The sequence below is a fragment of the Podarcis raffonei genome, chromosome 2 (assembly GCF_027172205.1).
Source record: "Podarcis raffonei isolate rPodRaf1 chromosome 2, rPodRaf1.pri, whole genome shotgun sequence".
NCBI classification, from domain to species: Eukaryota; Metazoa; Chordata; class Lepidosauria; order Squamata; family Lacertidae; genus Podarcis; species Podarcis raffonei.
In genome coordinates, this window is record NC_070603.1 from 123,595,595 (window position 1) to 123,619,989 (window position 24,395).

At 46.0% G+C, this 24,395-nt stretch overlaps 2 protein-coding genes across 2 annotated transcripts; both read left to right on the forward strand.

Annotated features, from left to right (window-relative positions):
- Positions 1-670: 670 nt before the first annotated feature.
- On the forward strand, positions 671-8,261 carry LOC128409450 (gastrula zinc finger protein XlCGF52.1-like). The gene is made up of 4 exons (XM_053379958.1): positions 671-814; positions 2,997-3,153; positions 5,066-5,277; positions 6,984-8,261. Exons 3-4 carry the CDS (start codon positions 5,145-5,147, stop codon positions 8,132-8,134), a joined length of 1,284 nt encoding a protein of 427 aa, XP_053235933.1. The 5' UTR covers positions 671-814; positions 2,997-3,153; positions 5,066-5,144; the 3' UTR covers positions 8,135-8,261.
- A 7,030-nt stretch (positions 8,262-15,291) lies between these two features.
- LOC128409490 (vomeronasal type-2 receptor 26-like) lies at positions 15,292-23,186 on the forward strand. Its single transcript, XM_053380016.1, has 5 exons — positions 15,292-15,707; positions 15,963-16,769; positions 19,200-19,427; positions 19,873-19,999; positions 21,015-23,186. The coding sequence occupies exons 1-5, from the start codon at positions 15,393-15,395 to the stop codon at positions 21,923-21,925; spliced, it is 2,388 nt and encodes a 795-aa protein (XP_053235991.1). The 5' UTR covers positions 15,292-15,392; the 3' UTR covers positions 21,926-23,186.
- The last annotated feature ends 1,209 nt before the right edge of the window (positions 23,187-24,395 follow it).

Below are 24,395 nucleotides of genomic sequence, written 5' to 3' on the forward strand. Positions count from 1 at the left end.
CATTTGCTACATAGGCTTAGGATCCAAGGCCATTATTGTGAAAATGAATTAACTGTAAGTAAAGAACCCTTTTTCTGTACCAGTCGGTCTCCTGAGTATTTTATTTTACCTTTTTAGTCATGCTAATGTGTGAATGAGACCGATTTTGAGTGGTGCCATGGCTGGCACAACCAAAGAAGTTGCCCCCCTGTGCCATGGAACATATGAGTGGGCCTCCCTGCCTCCACCTGCCGCCAGGTAGGAGAACAAAAGCCAGAGTTGTCTGAGTGGGTGGAGCTGGAAGCAGGATGGAAGTTGGACGCGCAAAGACGTACATGCTCTGTTCTGGATTCAAAGCAGGGACTAATGCAGTGCTGATGCTCCGTGGAGGATTAACGCGGTGAAGCCCTACTATCTATGCTCAGGTTGCATGTACACTGGGACCTCGGGTTAAGAGCTTAATTCGTTCCGGAGGTCCGTTCTTCACCTGAAACTGTTCTTAACCTGAGACACCACTAATGGGGCCTCCCGCTGCTGCCGCCACGCGACTTCTGTTCTCATCCTGAAGCAAAGTTCTTAACACGAGGTAATATTTCTGGGTTAGCGGCTCCTCCTGGGCTCCTGCCTTGGAGGAGGAGAGAGCGGGGCTCCGCTTGTGCTCGGCTTGCCAAGGGTTAAAAGGCACAGAGCTGGCTTTCTAGAGAGGACAGGAAGTGGAGGCGTGGGGGGGGGGGAGCAAGGTCCTCCCGAGCAAAAGCCCCTCCCTCGCCATTCCCGCCTGCAAGCGGAGGGGCTGCTTCCGTCTCCCTCTCTCTCTTGCAAGAGCTGCCTGGGGGTGAGTCTCGCCTCCCTCTCCCTCCGGGTGCAGTGGGGAGAAGGGGCTGCGGGGAGGATGCCTGGGGGGCTGGTCAGATCATGCATGGGGGGCGCCAAAGGGGGGGGGCGCGGGGGCCAGGGCTCTGCCCCGCTCTTCTTGCTTGCCCCGTGGGGGAGGGGGAGGGGGTCTTGGAGGGGGGAGCCTGCAGAGAGAGCCCTGGAGTCTCGATCAAGAGCTGAGGAGGAGGAGGAGGAGGAGGAGGAGGAGGAAGGGGGTTCTTCCTCTTGGCCAGCATCGCTACTGTGTCTTTTCTCCTGGCAGATCAAGGAGACAGCAGAAATCGCTACATTTTTAGCAGATCTCGGTGTGTTTTTCCATGAGTAGAATACAGTGGTACCTCGGGTTAAGTACTTAATTCGTTCCGGAGTTCCGTTCTTAACCTGAAACTGTTCTTAACCTGAAGGACCTCATTAGCTAATAATAATAAGAATGGGCCTCCCGCTGCTGCTGTGCCGCCGGAGCACAATTTCTGTTCTCATCCTGAAGCAAAGTTCTTAACCTGAGGTACTATTTCTGGGTTAGCGGAGTCTGTAACCAGAAGCATTTGTAACCTGAAGCGTATGTAACCCAAGGTACCACGGTATGTCCTTTTATTTAGAATGCATCTCTGGGTTATTTGTGGGGCATAGGAATTTGTTCATTTTTCTTTCTTTATTCAAAATATAGTCTGGCCCACCACATGGTCTGAGGGACGGTGGACCGGCCCATGGCTGAAAAAGGTTGCTGATCCCTGGTCTATAGCTCTCCTTCTGGAGCCAGAGAGGTCGGGATAGTCACTTTCCAGGGCACCATTTAAGATGTAGAGGTTTAGCCTGAAGGCTGTTTGAGCCAAGCAGATGCCTGCAAAGTTTGATTTCTGATCTTTGGAACAACGGGTGAGGAGGAATCCACTGGCTTCACGGTTGGGAGGAGACCATTTGTGCTGTGCATAAAGGGCATGATGATTAGGGCCCAATCTGGCATTGAGATCCCCTCCTAAAACTCCAGATGCCTTTGGGTTAAGCAAAATAAGGTCAGTGGTATAAATTTCCCTTTCAACCCACAAGTCTCTGATCTGAGATTTCTGCCTCATTGGGGTCACATCAGCGTTAATTACCAACAGGGCCTGGTGGCTGAATTGTATCAACACTGCCCTGGCTTATGACTTGAATGAGGGGAGAGGGCTTAGAATCATAGAATCATAGAATCATAGAGTTGGAAGAGACCACAAGGGCCATCGAGTCCAACCCCCTGCCAAGCAGGAAACACCATCAGAGCACTCCTGACATATGGTTGTCAAGCCTCTGCTTAAAGACCTCCAAAGAAGGAGACTCCACCACACTCCTTGGCAGCAAATTCCACTGTCAAACAGCTCTTACTGTCAGGAAGTTCTTCCTAATGTTTAGGTGGAATCTTCTTTCTTGTAGTTTGGATCCATTGCTCCGTGTCCGCTTCTCTGGAGCAGCAGAAAACAACCTTTCTCCCTCCTCTATGTGACATCCTTTTATATATTTGAACATGGCTATCATATCACCCCTTAGCCTCCTCTTCTCCAGGCTAAACATGCCCAGCTCCCATAGCCGTTCCTCATAAGGCATCGTTTCCAGGCCTTTGACCATTTTTCCCCGCCAAGCCAGGGAGGGGGCGAGGGGGCCAGGGTTCTGCCCCGCTCTTCTTGCTTGCCCCGTGGGGGAGGGGGTCTTGGAGGGGGGAGCCTGCAGAGAGAGCCCTGGAGTCTCGAGAAAGAGAGGAGGAGGAGGAGGAGGAGGAGGAGGAGGAGGGCTTGAAATGGCATGTAGGGTAGTGGAGACTAAGACCCCCAGGCCCCCTTTCGCTCTTCCACGCTTTACCTCTAGATCCTCCCCAGTTGAGAATGAATGAAATCCGTTGAGTAACGGCTCATCCGCTGTCCATGTTTCCAGGATCATTATGACACAATGGTGGGAGAGAAAGTCTTTAAAACAAGGATCTCTGCTGGATGCAGACCACCCGGCCACATTCCAGGATAAAAGCTAGGTCACTTGATTGTCATGCAGTTGCATTGTGGGTAATTTTTGCAGGAGCAAGAGCTTCGCATTGGTTTGAGATGGTTGTAACTGCGTCTCCTTCTGTGACGAGGGAGAAGGTGCTGTACCATCATGTTCCTGCTCCTCTGTTCTAGCGAGGAGACTGGGAGAATCAGTGCAGTGTGGTCAGCAAAATGTGAATTCCAGGCAAGCAGGGCTGTCATCTCTTCAGCAGGGGAGACTTCCTTTCACTTGTCCGAGGAGAGGAGAGGGGAACTGTTTCTCCTGTGAATCCGGTTCCCTCAGGGCCAGGTGGGACTTCAGAGATGGGGAAGCACATGGGGCTCTATTTCCAGGTTGGGCTTCTTCAAGTGCTTGTCAGAGGTTCCTTTTGCTTGCAGGGCAGATTCTTTGGGGAATCGGCTACTTGGGGTTGTAAAGATTCCTTGTATACTACTGGTATACAAGGAATATTCAGAAGAGTCACTCTCTGCATCACTTCCACTATTATTAGTAAAGTACTAGGGTGATCCTGCTGGGAGTACAAGATTCCCGATGGCTTCGCTCACAGGGGTCATAGGAACGTGCAAGCCCACTCACTGCAACAAGGTGTTGATCCAGCGAGTGAGAAGTACATTTTTGCTAATTTAACCAGGGACAAATACCACCTATACATCATTTTCATGTAGTTCTCCTTCAGTAAAGTACATGCAGAAAATTTCAACTCTATGATAATAATAATAATTTATAATTTCTACCCTACCCATCTGTCTGGGTTTCCCCATCCACTCTGGGCGGCTTCCAACAGAATATTAAAATACAATTATCTATTAAACATTAAAAGCTTCCCTAAGCAGGGCTGCCTTCAGATGTCTTCTAAAAGTCTGGTAGTTGTTTTTCTCTTTGACATCTGGTGGGAGAGCATTCCACAGAGCAGGTGCCACTACCGAGAAGGCCCTCTGCCTGGTTCCCTGTAACTTGGCTTCTTGCAGGGAGGGAACCGCCAGAAGGCCCTCGACCTCAGTGTCTGGGCAGAACGACGGGGGTGGAGACGCTCCTTCAGGTATACTGGGCTGAGGCCGTTTAGGGCTTTAAAGGTCAGCACCAACACTTTGAAGTGTGCTCGGAAACGTACTGGGAGCCAGTGTAGGTCTTTCAAGACCAGTTTTATGTGGTCTTGGTGGCCTAACTTCCAAATCTAACTTCCGAAGCCTTTCTAAGTCCGTCCTTAATTTATTATTTCCCACATCCTTCGCCCATTTTATCATAACGCATTTAACCTGGTCCTCTTTAGTGTCCCATTCCAAAAGCAGATCGTTCATTTTTGACAGCAGTTTTGTACTACCTTCTACTATTTCTCTCTGAAATCTTGACACTTGATAACTAAATCCTTTCTTTTTATGATTTTTAAAAGTTTCATTTAGTTGTAAATATTGTAACCAGTCTATTACATTTTCTCTTACTTCTTCAAAGTCCTTTAATTTTAATTGGTTGTCAGTTTCTGTTAACAGCTCTTTATGTGTTGGCCAATTTATCCTCATATGTACTTTTTTCAAAAATATTGCTTCTAATGGGGAAAGTCACCATGCTGTTTTCTTTTCAAATAAATCTTTATATTTCCCCCCAAACTTTGAGAATTGAGTTTCTTATTATGACTATGAAAACGTTTATGAACTTTTGCCTTATGATACCATAGATAAGCATGCCTGGCGTTGCAGTCTTCAGGCTTGGGGACAAGATGGTGCCTGGTTTTTGCACCAAGTTCTATCCATAAGCCCCACTGAGTTCAATGGGATCTATTCTCAGGTCTCTACTGTGCAGACCATGCCGGCCTTACGAAGTGGGGAGAGGAGTTAACAGAGGAAATTGGAACCACTGAAAAGGTTTACAAATGGGGTTTGTGTTGGGAAGGGGCTGCCCAATTTGTGCTTTTCCAGGGGCAGGAGAATCCAGTGAGAGCCAGTGTGGAGTAGTGGTTAAGAGCGGTAGACTCGTAATCTGGGGAACCGGGTTCTCATCTTCGCTCCTCCACATGCAGCTGCTGTGTGACCTTGGGCTAGTCACACTTCTCTGAAGTATCTCAGCCCCACTCACCTCACAGAGTGTTTGTTGTGGGGGAGGAAGGGAAAGGAGAATGTTAGCCGCTTTGAGACTCCTTTGGGTAGTGATAAAGCGGGATATCAAATCCAAACTCTTCTTTTTCTCTCCTTCTTCTTCCCTGCAGGGCCTTTGAGGCTCCCTTTGCTTCTTCCTCTCTCCCAGGACACTGCAGCTTGTTTTGGCTCCTTGACTCCTCAGGAAGGATGAAAGAGATGGATCCTGCAAAGCTAGCGAGGATGGAAGGGGGAAGATGGACAGTTGACCTGGTCAGGTTGTCTCCTGCATCCCTCCTCACAGCCTCTGAGCGTTCCTCTCTAGGGCTCTCAGAGAGATCTGGTGAGTTCCAGGGGAGGGGAGATGGGGACATGGAGGGGTGGAGCCAGAGAGGTATTGGGGCTTGCTCAGCCTGGGGGTGTGGGGAGGCAGGCAGGCGGGTGGAGATTGAGAAGGTGAGCAGCTCTTTGGGCTCCACCACCTGCCTGCCTGCCTGCCTTTGCCATCTGCAGGGAATTTGAGCTAGGAATACATGACAGCTCCCTGGCCACCACAATGTATTGGCAGCTCAAAAGGTCTAATGCCAGTGCCGTGACCTGAATGCCCTACCAGTGTCAAAAAACTTACCGCTCCATCACACAGCAGTAGAAGCAACGACTCTTTAAAGTAATGTGATGCTGCTTTGCAGTTTGAATGCAGATGGGGCCTATGCTGTGTGTCGCCCTTTTCTTTTTGGAGTAACTTTTTATTTCCTTTTAAAAACAAGGAACATATGAATAATAAATGATACAAACATGTAGACCGGGTCGTCTCATGTCATTTGTATATCTCAAAACTAGCAGAATAAGTTTGCAGGAATGGCTAAAACATATGGTTCATCATTAATGGTCAGTGTATGAGTTCTGGGTTCATGAATTGGTTTAAACTGGAAAACAAAAACGGGAAGCAGGAGAGGACAGAGAGCATTCAACACCACATAGCTGGTTGTCTATTCAGGAGCTCTTCGTGGTTGTTGTACTTAGATTAAGATTAAGGAGAGCCAGTGTGGCGCAGTGGTTAAGAGCGGTGGACTCGTAATCTGGTGAACCGGGTTCGCATGTCCGCTCCTCCACATGCAGCTGCTATTAATGTTAGTTTATGAGGTAAAACGTGCCATTTTACAACTCTGCACCTGTCTTTCTGGATTATTCGTGGTTTTCTGGATTTTGTGGGACCCAAACCCATTTTCTGTAGTATTTATATGTGTGGAGGTTGCCCTGGGTTGTTTGAGAAACAGCTTTTTTCTCCTAGAAAAGACTCCACAAGATTCTCTGTTTAGAGTTTAAACGGAACACATTACATTACTTGATATACTAAAAGACGTTTACATTTGCTTATATCTAGTATATCTATATCTATATATATTCTTTATTGATTTAGATTATTTCTACATTTATCCCATTCATTATTCAAGACAATAAGCTACACTCAAAAAACCAAAATAATTCAATATCAAATAATACTGCTACATGAGGTATGAAGAGTGAATTACAAGTGCTTCTATATATATGGGACTTTACAGACTTTTTCTGAGGCACATAGCAGCATAAAACAGGCAGCAGGTGCTCTCACGGAAATCTCTCTCTCACTCGACAGTTGAGAACAGACCTAACTGAAAAAACGGCCTTCTGGAGTGACAGTCACCCTTTCCATAGCAACTTGGAGGCAACATTCACACACAGAGTTGTTAGGGAAGTTGAGGTAATTTCTGTCAGGTTTGGGTTTCTGTTTTAGCCTCTGTCCGTTTTTTAAAGAGAAGACCAATGTTAGAGTTGGAGTGGATTTCATGATTGTGGCAACAAAAATCCGTCCTAGAAAAGAGCCAGACTTTCTGAACCTCTGGTTCTCAAAAATACGTCTGTGAATGCTGGTTGACAAAGGCCATGACCTCTGTAGAAAGGCCTCACATCTTCTGTTCTTCCTTTTTGAGAAATGTTCATTAGCATTGTTCCATGATTGGGGGCTCCATTTCTTCCTGAGGATTTAATAAGTTTCTGTCTTTCTTGTAGGTGGTGATGAATTGGAAATGAAGAATGGGGGAGACCATGACAAAATCCACACAGTGGAGAAGCCAAATCAAAATTGGGAGTATGGAGAGAGCTCCAGTCAGAGTTCCCGTTCCCATCAAAGAACTCACAGTGGGAAGAAAGGCTATCAGTGCTCAGAATGTGGGAAGAGCTTCAGTCAGAGTGGGGCTCTCACTTCCCACAAAAGAATTCATACAGGAGAGAAACCCTATCAGTGCTTGGAATGTGGAAAGAGCTTCAGTCAGAGGAGCAGTCTCGCTTCCCATCAAAGAATTCATACAGGGGAGAAACCCTATCAGTGCTTGGAATGTGGAAAGAGCTTCAGTCACAGCCACAGTCTCACTTCCCACCAAAGAATTCATACAGGGGTGAAACCCTATCAGTGCTTGGAATGTGGAAAGAGCTTCAGTCACAGGCAGAATCTCAGTTCCCATCAAAGAATTCATACAGGGGTGAAACCCCATCAGTGCTTGGAATGTGGAAATAGCTTTAGTCACAGCGGCAGTCTCACTTCCCATCAAAGAATTCATACAGGAGAGAAACCCTATCAGTGCTTGGATTGTGGAAAGAGCTTTAGTCAAAGCCACAGTCTCGCTTCCCATCAAAGAATTCATACAGGGGTGAAATCCTATCAGTGCTTGGAATGTGGAAAGAGCTTCAGTCGCAGGCAGAGTCTCACTTCCCATCAAATAATTCATACAGGGGTGAAACCCTATCAGTGCTTGGAATGTGGAAAGAACTTCAGTCACAGCGGCAGTCTCACTTCCCATCAAAGAATCCATACAGGGGAGAAACCGTATCAGTGCTTGGAATGTGGAAAGAACTTCAGTCACAGCAGCAGTCTCACTTCCCATCAAAGAATTCATACAGCGGAGAAACCGTATCAGTGCTTGGAATGTGGAAAGCGCTTCAATCACAGCGGCAGTCTCACTTCCCATCACAGAATTCATACAGGGGAGAAACCCCATCAGTGCTTGGAATGTGGAAAGAGCTTCAGTAGGAGCACCCATCTCACTTCCCATGAAAGAATTCATACAGGGGAGAAACCATATCAGTGCTTGGAATGTGGGAAGAGCTTCAGAAAGAGGGTAGGTCTCAACCACCATCAAAGAACTCATACAGTGGTACCTTAGGTTAAGAACTTAATTTGTTCTGGTGGTCCATTCTTAACCTGAAACTGTTCTTAACCTGAAGCACCACTTTAGCTAACGGGGCCTCACGCTGCTGCCTCGCGATTTCTGTTCTCATCCTGAAGCAAAGTTCTTAACCCGTGGTATTATTTCTGGTTAGCGGAGTGTGTAACCTGAAGCGTCTGTAACCTGAAGTACCACTGTACAGGGCATGAAGCGTAATAGAAATGTGGAAACAGCTTCTCTTCCAAGAGGCGTCTAGCTTCCCTTGAAGAAATTCATGTGATTGAGCAGGTGGTTGCTGAAGAACTTCAGGCATGCCTGGAGGATGGGGAGCATTTGGATCCCTTCCAATCGGGAATCAGGCCTCGTATTGGGACTGAAACTGCCTTGGTTGTGCTGGTCCATGATCTCCGGTGCTCTGGGGACAACTGTGAAAGCTGTTTCCTGCTTCTGCTGGATCTCTCAGTGGCCTTTGATACCATTGACCACGACATCCTTCTGGACTGTCTAGAGGAGCTGGGAGCTGAGGGTTATACAGTGGTTCCACTCCTTCCTCCTGGGCCGTGTTCAGAAAGTGGTGGGGGGGGGTGAGTGTTCAGACCCCTGGGCTCTCACTTGTGGGGTGCCTCAGGGTTCCATCCTCTCTCCCATGCTTTTTAATATGTACATGAAGCTGCTGGGAGAGATCATCAGGGGGTTTGGGCTGGGTGTTCATCAGTATGCGGATGATACCCAGCTCTAACTCTCTTTTAAATCGGAACCAGTGAAAGCGCTGAAGTTCCTGTGTGAGTGTCTGGAGGCGGTTGGAGGATGGATGGCAGGTAACTGATTGTGGTTGAATCCTGACAAGACAGAAGTGCTGTTCTTGGGTGACAGGGGGCGGGCTGGTGTTGAGAACTTGCTTGGGCTACTGCAACACATTCTATGTGGGGCTCCCTTTGAAGGTGACCTGGAAACTACAACTAATCCAGAAAGCGGCAGCTAGATTGGTGACTGGGACTAGCTGCTGAGACCACATAACACCGGTTCTGAAAGACCTACATTGGCTCCCAGTACGTTTCTGGACAGAATTCAAAGTATTGGTGCTCACCTTTAAAGCCCTTAACAGCCTCGGCCCAGTGTACCTGAAGGAGTGTCTCCACCCCCATCCCTATGTCTGCACACTGAGGTCCAACTCCCAGGGTCTTCTGCTGGCTCCCTCACTGTGGGAAGTGAAGTTACAGGGCATTCTCAGTAGTTTCACCCGCCCTGTGGAATGCCCGCCTACCAGATGTCAAAAAAATAAACAACTATCTGACTTTGAGAAGACATCTCAAGGGAGCCCTGTTTAGGGAAGCTTTTAATATGTGATGAATTATTGTATTTTAATATTTTGCTGGAAGCCTCCCAGAGTGGTTGGAGAAACCCAGCCAGACGGACGGGGTATAAATAAACTATTGTTATTGTTTTAAGGACTTTCCCATGCAATATGGGAATCCACATCCATCTGAAGTTCAGGAGCAGTTGGACAATCCCCAGATTCTGGGGATCTACTTTTGGGGCCATCTGGTAGAAAAAGGGGAACTGGGTTTTATCATGCATAGTAGGAACAGTGTATCCATAACTTGCCCAGGATGCAAAGGGAGAGGTGAGTGCTTTGCTGTGGTTCCAGGACAAATCTCAGACAGTTGACCAACTACAGTCCCACACACGTGCACACAAAGAACAAGACAAAATGCTGACCGTGTAGAATGGGAGGAGGTCTTCCAGGAATGCCTCCAGACACTCAATATTTTGTGGGACTGAATCACTTCCCAGAATATTAGACTAGCGACTCAGCTACATTACTAAAAAAACTGTGTTTTGAGGATATGAATTTGCTGAACTAATTGTTAAAGAGGGATACAAAAAGGAGGTGTGAGGAAGTCAGGAAAATAAGTTAATCAAAGATGAATAACTAGAAAAGAGTGATTTGTGTTTGCCTTATTTTATTTGTTGTGTTTGTATTCTATGTATTGTGAAAGATTGTATTGTTGTGTCTTTTTGTGTGTGTGTGTGTTTTATTGTTGTAAGTTTGGTTTTATCTTTTTATTGTTAAACCTAATAAAATATTATTATAAAAAAACCCCTGTGTTTTGAATGCATTGTAAACAAGCATAGTTTTTTTAAAGCAGTGGTGGGGTGTCATAGGGCATCTGACACCAGTGTTGAGTGCTCCTGCTTCCAGGTTCAATCCCACCCTCACCTTTGGGAGAGTCCAAAAAGGAAAGAATGAAAAGCCCATGGTAGAGGCACAATTCCGTCTTAACACTGAACCAGCCATACCTGTGGGATTTTGTAGATGCTTGACACAGGTGACATATGTCTAGAAATATCAGGTTCAGCATCTTCAAGAACAGCCAACAGGTTATTCCTCTTCCGACAGTCATAGTTTGGAATGTCTGTGTGCCCAGTAGAGAGCAGGTCTAGCAGGGCATCAGAAGTCATCCTTGCATTAGAATAATGATCATAGATGACATAGCCGAGGGTGACGTTGGGTAAGAGCCTGGGGTCCTGATTGATTTCACAAATGGCAGCCAGGAAGGACAGGACATTCCAGAATTTCCCACGATAGCCACTGGAATGAAAAAGTGCCCCCCTCCACTGAATGAAAACGTTTCTAATTCTTGCTGTATCTAAACTCTCAGCTGTTTCCAGCACAGAAAATAAAACGAGTCCACCCTGAGATGCTCAAATACCTTCCATTAGCGACCTGTAGGAGAGAGCAAAGGCCCATCAGCCTCACTGACGGTGGACTGACACCATAGTGAAACTGTGACCACAACTTTCACTATCATGAACATTTCATGAGATTGCGTTTCAGCTGTGTTTACAGTCAGCTGCATTATTTACCCCCTTGTAGGTTTGGATTTTTAAATGCCACTTTGCACAATCATAACATTCTCAGTTGCAGCATACTCATTTTCAGTCAGGACTCTAGGGACATGGATGGCACTGTGATCTACTGATCCAACGACAAACTGGGGAGGAGTTATCCCCAAGTTATCCCCCCAGGGAGCGGGGCCAAGCAATGCCTATTGGCCGGTTGGTCCCACCCCCTGCGGAATGCCTGCACCTAAGCCTGGCACAATTGGTCAATCCGCAGGCAGGCTGCAACCCTCCCCAGCAGGGCACCGAATTGCGGACGTTTGTCATTGGATCTCCCACCCTCCGTCCCCTTTTTCATATGTCTTATTTCCATACTAAGACCTTCCTATGAACATTGTCAGCTGCCATATTTGGGGCCTGGTGTCGGAACTCTGCACAACCGAGCTACTCCTCCGCGGACATTCTTCGTCATCTACTCTGATAGTGATTAACGACCTAAGCCTTTGATGAGGCTCTAAGCACGTTCTCATTCCCCAGAGTATACAAACATCAGCAGAAGGACGAGAAATATATGAGCTACATTGCTACGTTTTATTTCAAACTACACAGGACAGAAAAGAATATACATCTGCTCTCTGTGAAGGCAGAGAACCAACTGGAAGAAAGAAACAGGAAATGAGTAATAACAACATCCGTCTCCCGTCTCCCGTGAGACTTCCAACAGTCTGGAATGTAAACAGAGTCTTGTGACTCCAAAAACTGCACAGTGGCATAAACAGAAATCTAACAACTGGCAGGAATTTTTCCATTTGGCAACTTGGCCCTGGCCATTTGATTTTCACCTTCCTCATAGCAATCCTCACAACCTTGTGAGGTTAGGCATTGGGTAAGCCTTAGTCTTGGCTGCAGGGGAGGTTACAGCCTCTGTCCGCCCCTTCTTGCTTAAGTGTATCCTGTCAAAGGGATCTGTGAGGAGTTGCTTCTGTCCGGATGCCCAGCAGGGGGCTAGGGCTATAGCACTCCTCCAACAGGGGCCCCTCGGTGGTTACCCATACTTGATGTAAGTCATGGGGGGCAGGTGTGGATTACCCTTAGATGCACCCCCAGCAGATGGACTGGGGTGGAATAAATGGCTATACGCAATGCCGATGCCAAACCATTCACATCTGTAATCAATAGAGTTGTGGCTCATTTGGACCCAATGTTATGCTGTTGTCTTGTCTGGTTTTTCATCACTTAGGGAGTGACAGGAACACAGGAGCTTGACACACAATTTGTGGGCTCTTTGGATGATTCCCACTTATAAAGGAGCAAGTGCATAGTTTGGGGGTACTCTTGGATACCCTTTGTCACTAGAGACCCACGTGTCCTCTATGGCTGTTTGTGAACAGGAATAGCCTGACCACTGGAGTAATGGAAAACTTGGAGCTGGACTACTGCAATGCACTCTTTCTGGGGCTGCCCTTGGGTCTACTGCAGACTCTTTAGTTGGTGCCAAATGATGTAGCCAAATTATCCTTGCGAGCTTTTGGTCAAGAACATCTGGCAGCCCCCCCCCCCATTTGAAGGACTATCCACTTAAACCTATTTTCTGCTTCCTGCAACTTCCATTCCTGATCCACCAGAGGACCTCTTCTCTTATTCCATGACTACTAAGCTTACCCAGGAGGCACCTTGTTGAAAGCTTTTTTGGAAGTCCAAGTGTTGGTTTGTCTGTTTCTTTATTAAATTTGTATACCGCCCTTCACCCAATGATCTTAGGGTGGTTCACAGCATAAAAATACAGGATAAGACCAAAAAGTCTATAATAAAAACAAGAACAAAAACAAAAACCTACCAAAAAATCTGCTGAATCGCCTCTGTCTTTACGTGAAATTTCAGTTCCCTTTTCCCCCTCTCAAATTCATCAGAATAGCCCTATCCTGTGTTAGCATCAGTGCGGGGGAGGGGGGATTCTGCCAGGGCTCACGTATGATAGTTCAGGGAACTTCTAACTCTTAATCTTGGGATTTTTCACCAAACTTTGGCATTTGCATCTCACAGTTTGGAGGCAGATCTTGGAGTTTTCGCAAACATGTTTTTCTTCAGCCCTGCAGTTGCAGGTGGAGCTGCATAAAGTGTCTAGGAACTTGCAGAGGTGGTACTTCTTCTCCATATAATTATCAAAATGATAGTGTGTGTTGTTTTTTTGCTTCCAAAGATCACATCTGAGTCCACTAAACGTGATGTTATGGATATGAGGCAGAAAGGTCTGGCAGATATATGCCTCCTGAGCCACTCAAAACTTGGGGGGGCTGAGATTTAGGACAGATGATAACTGCACCAGAATGAGCTTGGCTTGACTTCTCTCCACTTCAGATGTGACCCCTCTGCAGGGCTCCCTTAGTAAGAAGAAAGTTACTGCATCTTGCAAGGACCACAACAAAAGACTTCTAATTCTTTGTAAGGGAGGTGCTCGTTCCTGGGAGGAAAAAAGATGGTCCTCATTCTACTGCTTCTACTGCCTTATGGGGACTGTGGGAAACTGAAGACAAAATGCCTCTTGTCTTTGGAAAGGGATGAGATAGATTCACCTAATTATTTCAGGCCAGGAGACCACCTCATCAGTGGGGTCCTTTCTGCCACAAACACTGTGTTTCATCATCATATCTTTAGCCAATGTCCTTCCACCAGCTTTTATTGGTAAGACCTTTTGTGGGGATGGAGTTCCTGGTGTTCCACTTGCTACCATTTCCATGAGATCCAACTCATCTCCAGTTACTTTCAGGGGCCTTTCTCATGATCTGGTACCTGCCTTTAAGAACATAAGAAGACCCCTATGGCAGATAAATTTGGGGGTGATTAGGCTCTCAGCGGCTACCAGTCACAATGGCTATGTTCTCCATTCACTGTCACAGGCACTATGCCTCTGGGTACCGGTAACTGAGAATCTCAAGTAGGGGAAGAGTTCTTGTGCTTCTCAGTTTTCCATGTGCATCTGGTTGGCCGCCTTGAGAATGCTGGAACAGATGAGCCTCGGGGCTGATTCTGCAGGATTCTTCTGAAAAATGGTGGTAGGAGAAGGGTGTCTGTTTGCCTTAGGTTTAATATACAAGGGGGAAATATCTACTTTCTCTAAGCGGAATTATGATAGTGCTTTCTGGATCTTTTAATCACTGTCTTAGATCCCTGATAATGATGATGATAATAATAATAATAATAATAATAATAATAATAATAATAATATTTTTATACCCCACCCATCTGGCTGGGTTTCCCCAGCCACTCTGGGCAGCTTCCAACAAAATATTAAAATACAGTGGTCTGTTAAACATTAAAAGCTTCCCTAAACAGGGCTGCCTGCTTCTAAAAGTCTGGAAGTTGTTCTTCTCTTTTACATCTGGTGGGAGGGTGTTCCAAAGGGCGGGTGCCACTACCGAGAAGGCCCTCTGCCTTGTTCCCTGTAGCTTGGCTTCTTGCAGTGAGGGAACCGCCAGAAGGCCCTCGGCACTGGACCTCAGTGTCCGGGTTGAACGATGGGGGTGGAGACGCTCTTTCAGGTATACTGGACCAAGGCCGTTTAGGGCTTTAAACGTCAGCACCAACACTTTGAACTGAGCTTGGAAACGTACTGGGAGACAATGTAGATTTTTCAAGACCAGTGTTATGTGGTCTCGGCGGCCGCTCCCAGTCACCAGTCTAGCTGCTGCATTCTGGATTAGTTGTAGTTTCCAGGTCACCTTCAAAGGTAGCCTCACATAGAGCGCATTGCAGTAATCCAAGTGAGAGATAACTACAGCATGCACCACTCTGGCAAGACAGTCTGCGGGAAGGTAGGGTCTCAGCCTTCGTACCAGATGGAGTTGGTAAGCAGCTGCCCTGGACACAGAATTGACCTGTGCCTCCATGGACAGCTGTGAGTCCAAAATGACTCCCGGACTGCGCACCTGGTTCTTCAGGGACACAGTTGCCCCATTCAGGACCAGGGAGTCCTCCACACCTGCCTGCCTCCTGTCCCCCCAAAACATTACTTCTGTCTTGTCAATCTGTTAGCTGCCATCCATCCTCCAACCGCCTCCAGACACTCACACAGGACCTTCACTGTGCCTTTCTATTTTACTTACTATATGTAGCGTTTGGTGTCAGTATTGCTTGTGCAGGTTCTTTGCTGTTCACTTGTGTTCCTTTGGTGGTGAGAGAGGTTGGGGTTGGCCTAGGGTGTGGTTGTTCATTTGTGGTTGTCTGTGGTGGTCTTTGTTTTCATGTGTGAGTGGGGTGGGTGGGTGTTTTGGATCAGGTTAGCCATATTGATCGTCCCACCGCCTCCAGACACTCACACAGGACCTTCACTGCCTTCACTGGTTCTGATTTGAAAGAGAGGTAGAGCTGAATATTAGAGGTAGAACAGAAATATCACTTGGACAGTGCTGGCATGTATATAATTTCTCCCCCCAGGAAAGGACCCACAAAGTACTGGCAGCTCCTCTCCTTCTTGTATGCCATTCAAGCGATCAACCAGAATCAAAAGCTGTTACCCAACATCACCCTGGGCTACAGCATCCATGAGAACTTTTTTGATGGAAGGGTGACCTATGATGCTTTGCTAGACATGTTGTCAATTGGGCAGCTGAACTTTCCAAACTACAGCTGTGGTAAACAGACTAACTTACTGGCTGTTCTCGAAGGGTCCGACTCTCAAAACTCCATCCAGATTTCAAACGTGTTGGGCATCTATAAAATCCCACAGGTAGGAATGGAGAGAGGTATAATAGCATTATGATATTGGCAGTCTTATTTTCAACTACCCTCCTGTTGATCCCTAGCATCAAATTTGCCTTCTTTACGGCTGCCACAACCTTCAAGGAAATCACTGTTCCCACCAAAGGGTCCTTGCACTAGACCTTCCTCCTTCCTAAGACCTTCCCAATCTCATGTTGGGCTTAGAAATATTTAGGCTTTGATCTGAAATCAAACAAGATACAAATCTTCCTTCTCTTCCCAGGTCACTTATGCTTTTGTCTCTCATGTTCTGAATGATAAGAGGCATTTCCCTTTTTTCTACCGGATGGTCCCCAAAGAAGAAGCCCTGTACCCAGGGATTGTCAAGCTGCTCCAGCACTTCCGATGGACCTTGATTGGCCTCCTTGCACCAGACAGCGACAATGGAGAGAGGTTCCTGAAGAGCTTGACACCCGTGCTCATCAAGAGCGGAGTCTGTGTTGTCATCTCACAAAGCATCCAAGGACTGAATACAAATGGAGTATACATGCCTCGTCTTCCATTCCGCAAGTGGAGGCAAGTGCATGTATTTGTTTACTACGGGGAAATGACTTATTTCTTAGATGGACTACTCATCATACAAAGGTTTTTTGACATAGGGATGAAATCCATTGTTGGGAAAATCTTCATCACAACAGTTTTGTGGGATGTCGCCCTGGAGCTGATGTATAATGACATATCTTTCCAACACATCCATGGTATATTTTCCTTCTTCACTGAGACAAGTAAAGGGGCAAAATACAGTGATTTTCCACCCTTTTTCTCTGGTATTAAGAAGTTTTGGGAGGATGCTTTTAATTGTTTCTATTTAAAGCATGCATTCTCAGTGAAAGGCCAGACAAGATGCAGAGAGAGAGAGAAACTGGAGAGGCTTCCCCAAGATGATCTGGAAAGAATCCTCTCTCTAGACAGCTACAGGATCTACAACACTATGCAAGCCGTGGCTCGTGCCTTAAATGCTGCATATTCATCTAGATCTAAGCAGAGGGGAACTGAGAGAATGGGACTTCAAAGGCTACAGCCATGGCAGGTATTTTCTTTCCCTTCATAGACATCACATCTGAGCATGACAATCGACTGTAGTGTTGCAGATATTGAATATTGTGCAGTTTGAAACGATTGGAAGCATAAGAACTGGAAGCATTCATTTCCTTTTGGAAATGAATTATTGCCCAGGCGCATAGAAATATTATTCACTCTTTACTCGCAGAACTCTTTATAACAGAATGAGAACATCATTCTGTCCAGCACAGGCTCGGGATCTCTCTCTCTCACTCTCTTTTACCTTCAGGAGAGCTTCCTTTACATATTGCCTCTATTGAGTTTTGGAGCCAAAGACAAAAAGGCAACTCCCTTCAAAAAGGAGATATTGCAATCCAATACCTTCATCACATGATCTAAGGTTACAACACTCACATGTTAGCTAGCAGAGAACAGCAACCAGTTAGTTAATCTTAATCTCAGCAAGAGCCCAGATCCCTTTAGAAAAAAACTACTATGGAAAAAACCCAAGGTTTGCAAAACACATTACCCATTTTCCATTTTAAACCTTCCTTAATACATATACTTTTTTCAATTCCGTTTACTATTCTTATTCTTGCCTCATTGCACAGCCCCCCGAGCAATTGCTCCCATCATGTGCCCAATTCTCCTTTCCCCGCAAGTTGGAATTATTTTTGGCAGGGGAGATGACATTGGTCAGGCTGTCTCTAATCTCTATTCCTTTCACACCCGCTTGACTCTGCTCTGGCTCTCTGCTCCCTCCACCAAGCTCCTGCCTTTCCCTGCTGAAGCCCATATTAGAGATTTCATTCAGTTTGCCATGAAAGGAAAAACGAACCTAATTCACTCTTTCTGAAAGAATCCAAGGGGGCAGCATCCTTCAAAAAACATGCTTACTAGGAGAAAATCATACAGAAATGCTAAAGAATCATAGAATCATAGAGTTGGAAGAGACCACAAGGGCCATCGAGTCCAACTCCCTGCCAAGCAGGAAACACCATCAGAGCACTCCTGACATATGGTTGTCAAGCCTCTGCTTAAAGACCTCCAAAGAAGGAGACTCCACCACACTCCTTGGCAGCAAATTCCACTGTCGAACAGCTCTTACTGTCAGGAAGTTCTTCCTAATGTTTAGGTGGAATCTTCTTTCTTGTAGTTTGGATCCATTGCTCCGTGTCCGCTTCTCTGGAGCAGCAGAAAACAACCTTTCTCCCTCTTCTATGTGACATCCTTTTATATATTTGAACATGGCTATCATATCACCCCTTAATCTCCTCTTCTCCAGGCTAAACATGCCCAGCTCCCTTAGCCGTTCCTCATAAGGCATTGTTTCCAGGCCTTTGACCATTTTGGTTGCCCTCCTCTGGACACGTTCCAGTTTGTCAGTGTCCTTCTTGAACTGTGGTGCCCAGAACTGGACACAGTACTCCAGGTGAGGTCTGACCAGAGCAGAATACAGTGGCACTATTACTTCCCTTGATCTAGATGCTATACTCCTATTGATGCAGGCCAGAATTGCATTGGCTTTTTTAGCTACCGCGTCACACTGTTGGCTCACGTCAAGTTTGTGGTCAACCAAGACTCCTAGATCCTTTTCACATGTACTGCTCTCAAGCCAGGTGTCACCCATCTTGTATTTGTGCCTCTCATTTTTTTTGCCCAAGTGCAATACTTTATATTTCTCCCTGTTAAAATTCATCTTGTTTGTTTTGGCCCAGTTCTCTAATCTGTCAAGGTCGTTTTGAAGTGTGATCCTGTCCTCTGGGGCGTTAGCCCCAGAATTCTGATGAGTTTTTTTATTATTTAAAAAATGCTTCAGAAATGTGGAGAACTGAATTTAAGATTGGGGTTTGTGTTTGAGAGAGAAAACAGTATGAACCAAAAGTGACAAGATCCCTCCATTGCTATTTGAGTCTGCAACCAGCCCTAAGCAAAGGGGAAGTGGATTGTCATTATGCTTCCATTATTATTATTATTATTATTATTATTATTATTATTATTATTATATAATTTTTATTAAATTTTCAATCGAACAATTCCAAATAAACATTTTACAAACTCTAAAATATCCGATAACTTCCCTTCTTCTCTTTCCGTGGTTCATTTTACATCTTATACACCCCTGTATATTTTGCTATAACCATTCAAATCAGTTTTCTACTTTTACATCCATTAAACATTATTTACGTGGTTGAGTTTATCTTAATGCTGCCATCGTTTTCAGCTGCATACAGTTATTTTCCCTATACTCAATAAATGCTTTCCACTCTTCTTTCAATGTATCTTCTTCTTGCTCTCTTATTCTGTGTGTTAAATCTGCAATTTCTGCATATTCTGTCCACTTAAGCTGCCAATCCTCTTTAGCTGGGAACTCCCTCACTTTCCATTTCTGGGCCAGCAAAACAGGGGCCTATGTTTCCCTTTATTCTAAATGCTCTCATCTCTGCTTCTGTTCCAGCTCCACCCTTTCCTAGGAAACACCCAGTTCTACAATTCTTCCATGGACAGAGTGTATTTGGATGAGAACGGGGAGCTGGCAGCCGACTTGGACATTGTGAACTGGGTGGTGTTCCCCAATAAATCCGTCCTCAGAGTGAAGTTTGGGAGTATCGACAGACAGGGATCCCCAGACCTGAAGTGCTCCATCGACCAGGAGGCCATTGTGTGGCCCAAGTGGCTCAATCAGGTGACGGGGAATGGGAATCATGCCTGTCATTTTGCTCTCTTTTCTATGAGCTCTAATAAGTGCTCCCTGCTCTGTGGGCTGCTGCCCTCACTTGCCTGTCAACTCCAGCACTGGGCCGTTGTTCCAGATAGTTCCTACAGCTCCTCTGCTCAGCTGGGTGCCAAAGGAGGCTTCCTGCTAAACTGTGTGAATGGGGAAAGGGGGGTTCCTCGCTTTTCTCTTGTTGCATGTATTTTATCAGTAGTGAATAGCTCATGGCCCATATACAGAACTTTATTTAATGGAGGTCCTTTGTTTTTTTCTGAATTTAATCATGAATCATTCATGTAATGGACAGTGATGGGAAATGCTGAGTTTCAAGCTATAGTCTAGATGCTACAGCAGATGACAACATACTATTTCTCAAAGAACAATTCTCATTGACGCTCTTCGTCTTTGTGCCTAGACCCTTCCTACTTCCAGGTGTGTGGAAAGCTGTCGCCCTGGATCCGTCAAGGTGATTCAGGAAGGGAAGCCTCTTTGCTGTTATGAATGTCTTCCCTGTGCAGAAGGGACCATCTCCACTCAGGAAGGTGGGTGACTCCAAGGGAAAGGCTGGCCTTGGGGAAGAGAGAAGGGTTCAGTCAGGAATCTCTCAAAACCATTTCTGGGCAGGATCAGGCTGGTATGCTTCATGTGTGGGAGAGAACTGGGTGGTTCAAATTATCATCATCATCAATCTCTTTTTATGATTATTGTTTACGATATTGTTCTAAAATGTATCATCATCATCATTATATATAAATATATTAAGCTGATTGGGAAAGGAGGATATAAACATGTCAATCACTAAATGCCTGCCCACCCATTTCCCACTTCTTAGCCCTACTATTCATCCTTACTCCAAAAAATACCTTTGATCAAATGTGAAGGAGGGAGGTCTAAACCACGGAGCCTCTTGGTCTTGCTGATCGGAAGGTCAGCAGTTTGAAACCACGCGACGGGCTGAGGTCCCGTTTCTCTCTGAGCTTCTTCCATCCTAGCAGTTCGAAAGCACACCAGTGCAAGTAGATGGTTAGGTTTCACTGCAGTGGGAAGGTAAACGGTGTTTCCGTGCGCTGTGGCATTCATCATGGTGCCCCTTTGCGCCAGAAGCGGTTTAGTCATGCTGGCCACATGACCCGGAAAGCTGTCTGTGGACAAACACCAGCTCCCTTGGCCTGAAGCAAGATGAATGCTGCACCCCATAGTTGTCTTTGACTAGACTTAACTGTCCCGGGGTCCTTAAGGAGGGAGATTGTTATGGACCTAGGATAGATATTAGACTTCTGCACAGACCCCTGATCCTCCTTTTGGCCCTGGTATAGGGGGCTCCAAGCAGCCCAACCTGCCAGAGGCCAAGCTGGGAATCTCTAGCCCTGGAATCTGTCCCAAATTTCTTCGGGGTAGAGCTAATGTTTAGAAAAAGCTAATTAAATACCTGTAGTGATCTGTGGCTGTCCCAGACTGACTTGGTCTACAACTGAATCCCTCCCCAGAGGCTAGATACTGCTCAGGGCTTGGCTGAATCCAGAATAGTAGGCATTACTCTCTCTCTCTCTTTTGCAGATGCAGACCATTGCAAAAAATGCCCAGAAAATCAGCATCCAAACCATAACCGAGATCAATGTGTGTTCAAGCATATCACCTTCCTAGCCTACGAAGAATCTCTGGGGGTTGTCCTACTTTCCCTTGCCCTACTGGGGTCCTTAGCCACAAGCTTTGATTTAGGAATCTTTATTAAATACAACGAAACTCCCATAGTCAAAGCCAACAACCGGGACCTCTCCTACATCCTCCTCGTCTCCCTCCTGCTTTCCTTTTTGTCCTCCTTCCTGTTCATTGGGAGGCCAAGGAAAGGGACCTGCCTTCTCCGAGAAACAGGCTTCAGCATCATCTTCTCTGTTGCTGTTTCTTCTGTGTTGGCAAAAACCATCACTGTGGTTCTGGCCTTCCTGGCCACCAAGCCAGGGAACTCAGTGAGGAGATGGCTGGGGAAGAGTCTGGCCAACTCCATTGTCATTTCTTGTTCCTGTGTCCAAGTTGTCATCTGCATGATCTGGCTGGGGATCTCGCCACCATTCCCAGACTCTGACATGCACTCCCAGCCTGGGGAGATCATCCTGCAATGCAACGAAGGGTCTGTGGCCATGTTCTATGGTGCCCTCGGCTACATGGGCTTCCTGGCGGCCATCTGCTTCACGGTGGCTTTCCTAGCCAGGAATCTGCCTGGGGCCTTCAACGAAGCCAAGCTGATCACCTTCAGCATGCTGGTCTTCTGCAGTGTTTGGGTGTCCTTTGTGCCCACCTACCTGAGCACCAAGGGGAAGTACATGGTAGCCGTGCAGGTTTTCTCCATCTTGGCCTCCAGTGCTGGGCTCCTGGGCTGCATCTTCATTCCCAAATGCTACATTATTTTGCTGAGACCTGATCTGAACACAAAGGAGCACCTGACAGCAAAAACTAAAAATAGCATCTGATTCTTAAAATATTATTTTTCAAGAAGGTAGGGAAGTGAGATTCTTGAAAAATGATGTTTCAGTTTAAAAAACCATTACCCTCATTTGATCATGTAGAACCAACCAACTTAATGGAAGTAGTTATGAAATTTGGATCTGGCTGAAAATTTGTTAAAACTTTGGAAGATATAGATCACATAGATCACAGGGAATTCACATTACCAAAATTTTGTAATTATTCTTGGAACGGAACAAGGATGTCCACTGTCACTCCTGTTATTTCTCCCAGTGAATCTCCAGCCCCCGGCTCTCTCTCTTCCTCATTCATCATCACCTCCTCTGCGGGTGGTGCTAAGTACCCTCTGTCTTTGAGCTCTTTGCTCTCCTACTTTTAAGGCTCGCTGGGTTCTGGGAGATGGTGGGTCTAGAATGCTTTCTAATGACGTGTCAGCCAGGTGTTGCTCTGGCTCTCCCATGATTTCCCAACTTTCCCCCTCATCTGCCTCTGAGCCGTGACTTCCGTCAAACCCCTGTTGTAAATCTATACTGTCTTCTTCCTCTTCTTCCTCCCTGGGAGGGTCAGGATGGAGAGGTGGCCTCCCCCATTCCTGCCTGGCCCTTGGTCATCTTGGTCACTCTCCACCCCATACCTGCCAACTCATCAATCTCTTCCTTAATTTATGGTGCCCAGAACTGGACACCGTATTCCAGGTGTGGTCTGACCCCGGCGGAATAGAGTGGGACTATTACGTCCCTTGATCTGGACACTATACTTCTGTTGAAGCAGACTAAGATTTCACTTTTATAAACTTTATAGAACTGTTTAGAACTTTTACAGCTGCCTGGAACTTCCAAAACTGTATTGGAGAATCACGGGAGGCGGGAGCCATCCGTACTCCAGGCACCAAGAAGCAATCAGGGTGCGTAGCGCAATCAAAGTGGTGCGGGAACTTTATGATCCTTGTGTTCAGGACCCTTGTGTTTCTGGGACCCATAGATGGCTGTGGGGACATGCAACACACTACGCTTATAGAGAGTTTGCATGAAACCCACAAAAATCTTTAGCTCCACTGGGCCCTTAATTTTAAAAAAGGGGGGAGTTTCAGGGAGCATGTGGAAGATTGGGGGAAATCAAAACCCATTCCTCCTGATCAGAATTGATGAGTTGATGACCACTGTAAGCAGATGAAAACATTAGCAGGATTGCAATAACACTTGTAATGTAGAAATTGCTATGGAGAAAATGGAGTGATGTAAAATATGGACTATTGAACAGTATGCAGTTGAAGCCATGGAGGGGAAGCTGCGAAGTCCAAAGATTTGGAGAGATCTTTAAATATAGATATGTATGGCTGTATTGTTATAATCTTATACTTGCAAAATCAAATAAAAACTATTAAAAGAAAAGAATTGATGAGTTGGTTGTGTTGAGTGCTCACAGCCCATCCCAAGCAAAACATTCAGGTTCATTGGGCCCTTAATTCAAAATGGGGGCTGAAGGGGCCACATGGGTCAGGGGGACTTGAAACCCATTCCTTGTGACCAAGAACAACAGGAAATTCACATAGGGGGTTCAAGCAACCCACCCTGAAAACAATATTTAGCTTCATCCCTCTCTTCAACCAAAATAGGATTTCAGGGGCCACCTGGAAGGTTGGGGTGCTCTAACACAACCCTTGGGATTGCAGGGGGATGAGATGGTTGTGCACAACCTGCCACCCTCAAAAATATGTTTGTGGTGACATTTAAAACTAGCCCGTTTGGGGTGTCCTAAAAGCACGAGGGAAAGAAGGAAGAGCACAGCCACTTTTCATTTGTGATGTAGGCTTTTTGCTCTATCCCTCTCACTGTCTGCAGCTGTTTAGGGAATTGACAAGACAGGGGATATTTTATGCACCAGACTTTTCAGACTCAGGGCGAGAAATCATGAATCTCTGGAGAAATCCCTGGGAAAAATAAGAATATTTATGAGGCGGGGAAGCATCGCCCTGACAACCTTCTGGAGTCTCTCTGTGGCTTGAGGAGCAGATGCAGAGCTGGAGAAAACATGTTTGCAAGAACACAGAGAAGCAGCTGCCCTGTTTTGACATGGGCCAGCATAGGGTGGAAAGGTCAGCTTGGACTTTAAATAGCAATGCACCTTCGTTAGGGTCAGGGCCAATATATTATTTTAGGAAGTGTGCAAATATATACACGCTCTACATAGAGTACCTACATCTGAACATTGTGAACTCATGAAACCCATTCCCTTTACAAGAAGATTCTTATTCTTATTATTTTATATTTATTGAGTTTATATACTGTTGTATACATAGAGGTTTCAGGGGAGTTCACAGAAAAGATCACAACATATATAACCAGAATAAAAACAACAACCCAATAACACCCACCCTCTGAAAAGAGTCACATTTTAAAAGGGTATAGGATGTCAATCAGGTCAACCAAAGGCCTGGTTAAAGAGGAAGGTTTTTGCCCGGTGCCTAAAGGGGTA

Excerpts from the sequence above, each read along its gene's own strand:
- LOC128409450 (XM_053379958.1), top strand. The coding sequence starts at position 5,145 with ATGAAAGAGATGGATCCTGCAAAGCTAGCGAGGATGGAAGGGGGAAGA. Across the intron at positions 5,278-6,983 it reads AGGGCTCTCAGAGAGATCTG|GTGGTGATGAATTGGAAATG; the intron begins GTGAGTTCCAGG and ends TCTTTCTTGTAG.
- LOC128409490 (XM_053380016.1), top strand. The coding sequence starts at position 15,393 with ATGTATATAATTTCTCCCCCCAGGAAAGGACCCACAAAGTACTGGCAG. Across the intron at positions 15,708-15,962 it reads GCATCTATAAAATCCCACAG|GTCACTTATGCTTTTGTCTC; the intron begins GTAGGAATGGAG and ends TTCTCTTCCCAG. Across the intron at positions 19,428-19,872 it reads GGCCCAAGTGGCTCAATCAG|ACCCTTCCTACTTCCAGGTG; the intron begins GTGACGGGGAAT and ends CTTTGTGCCTAG.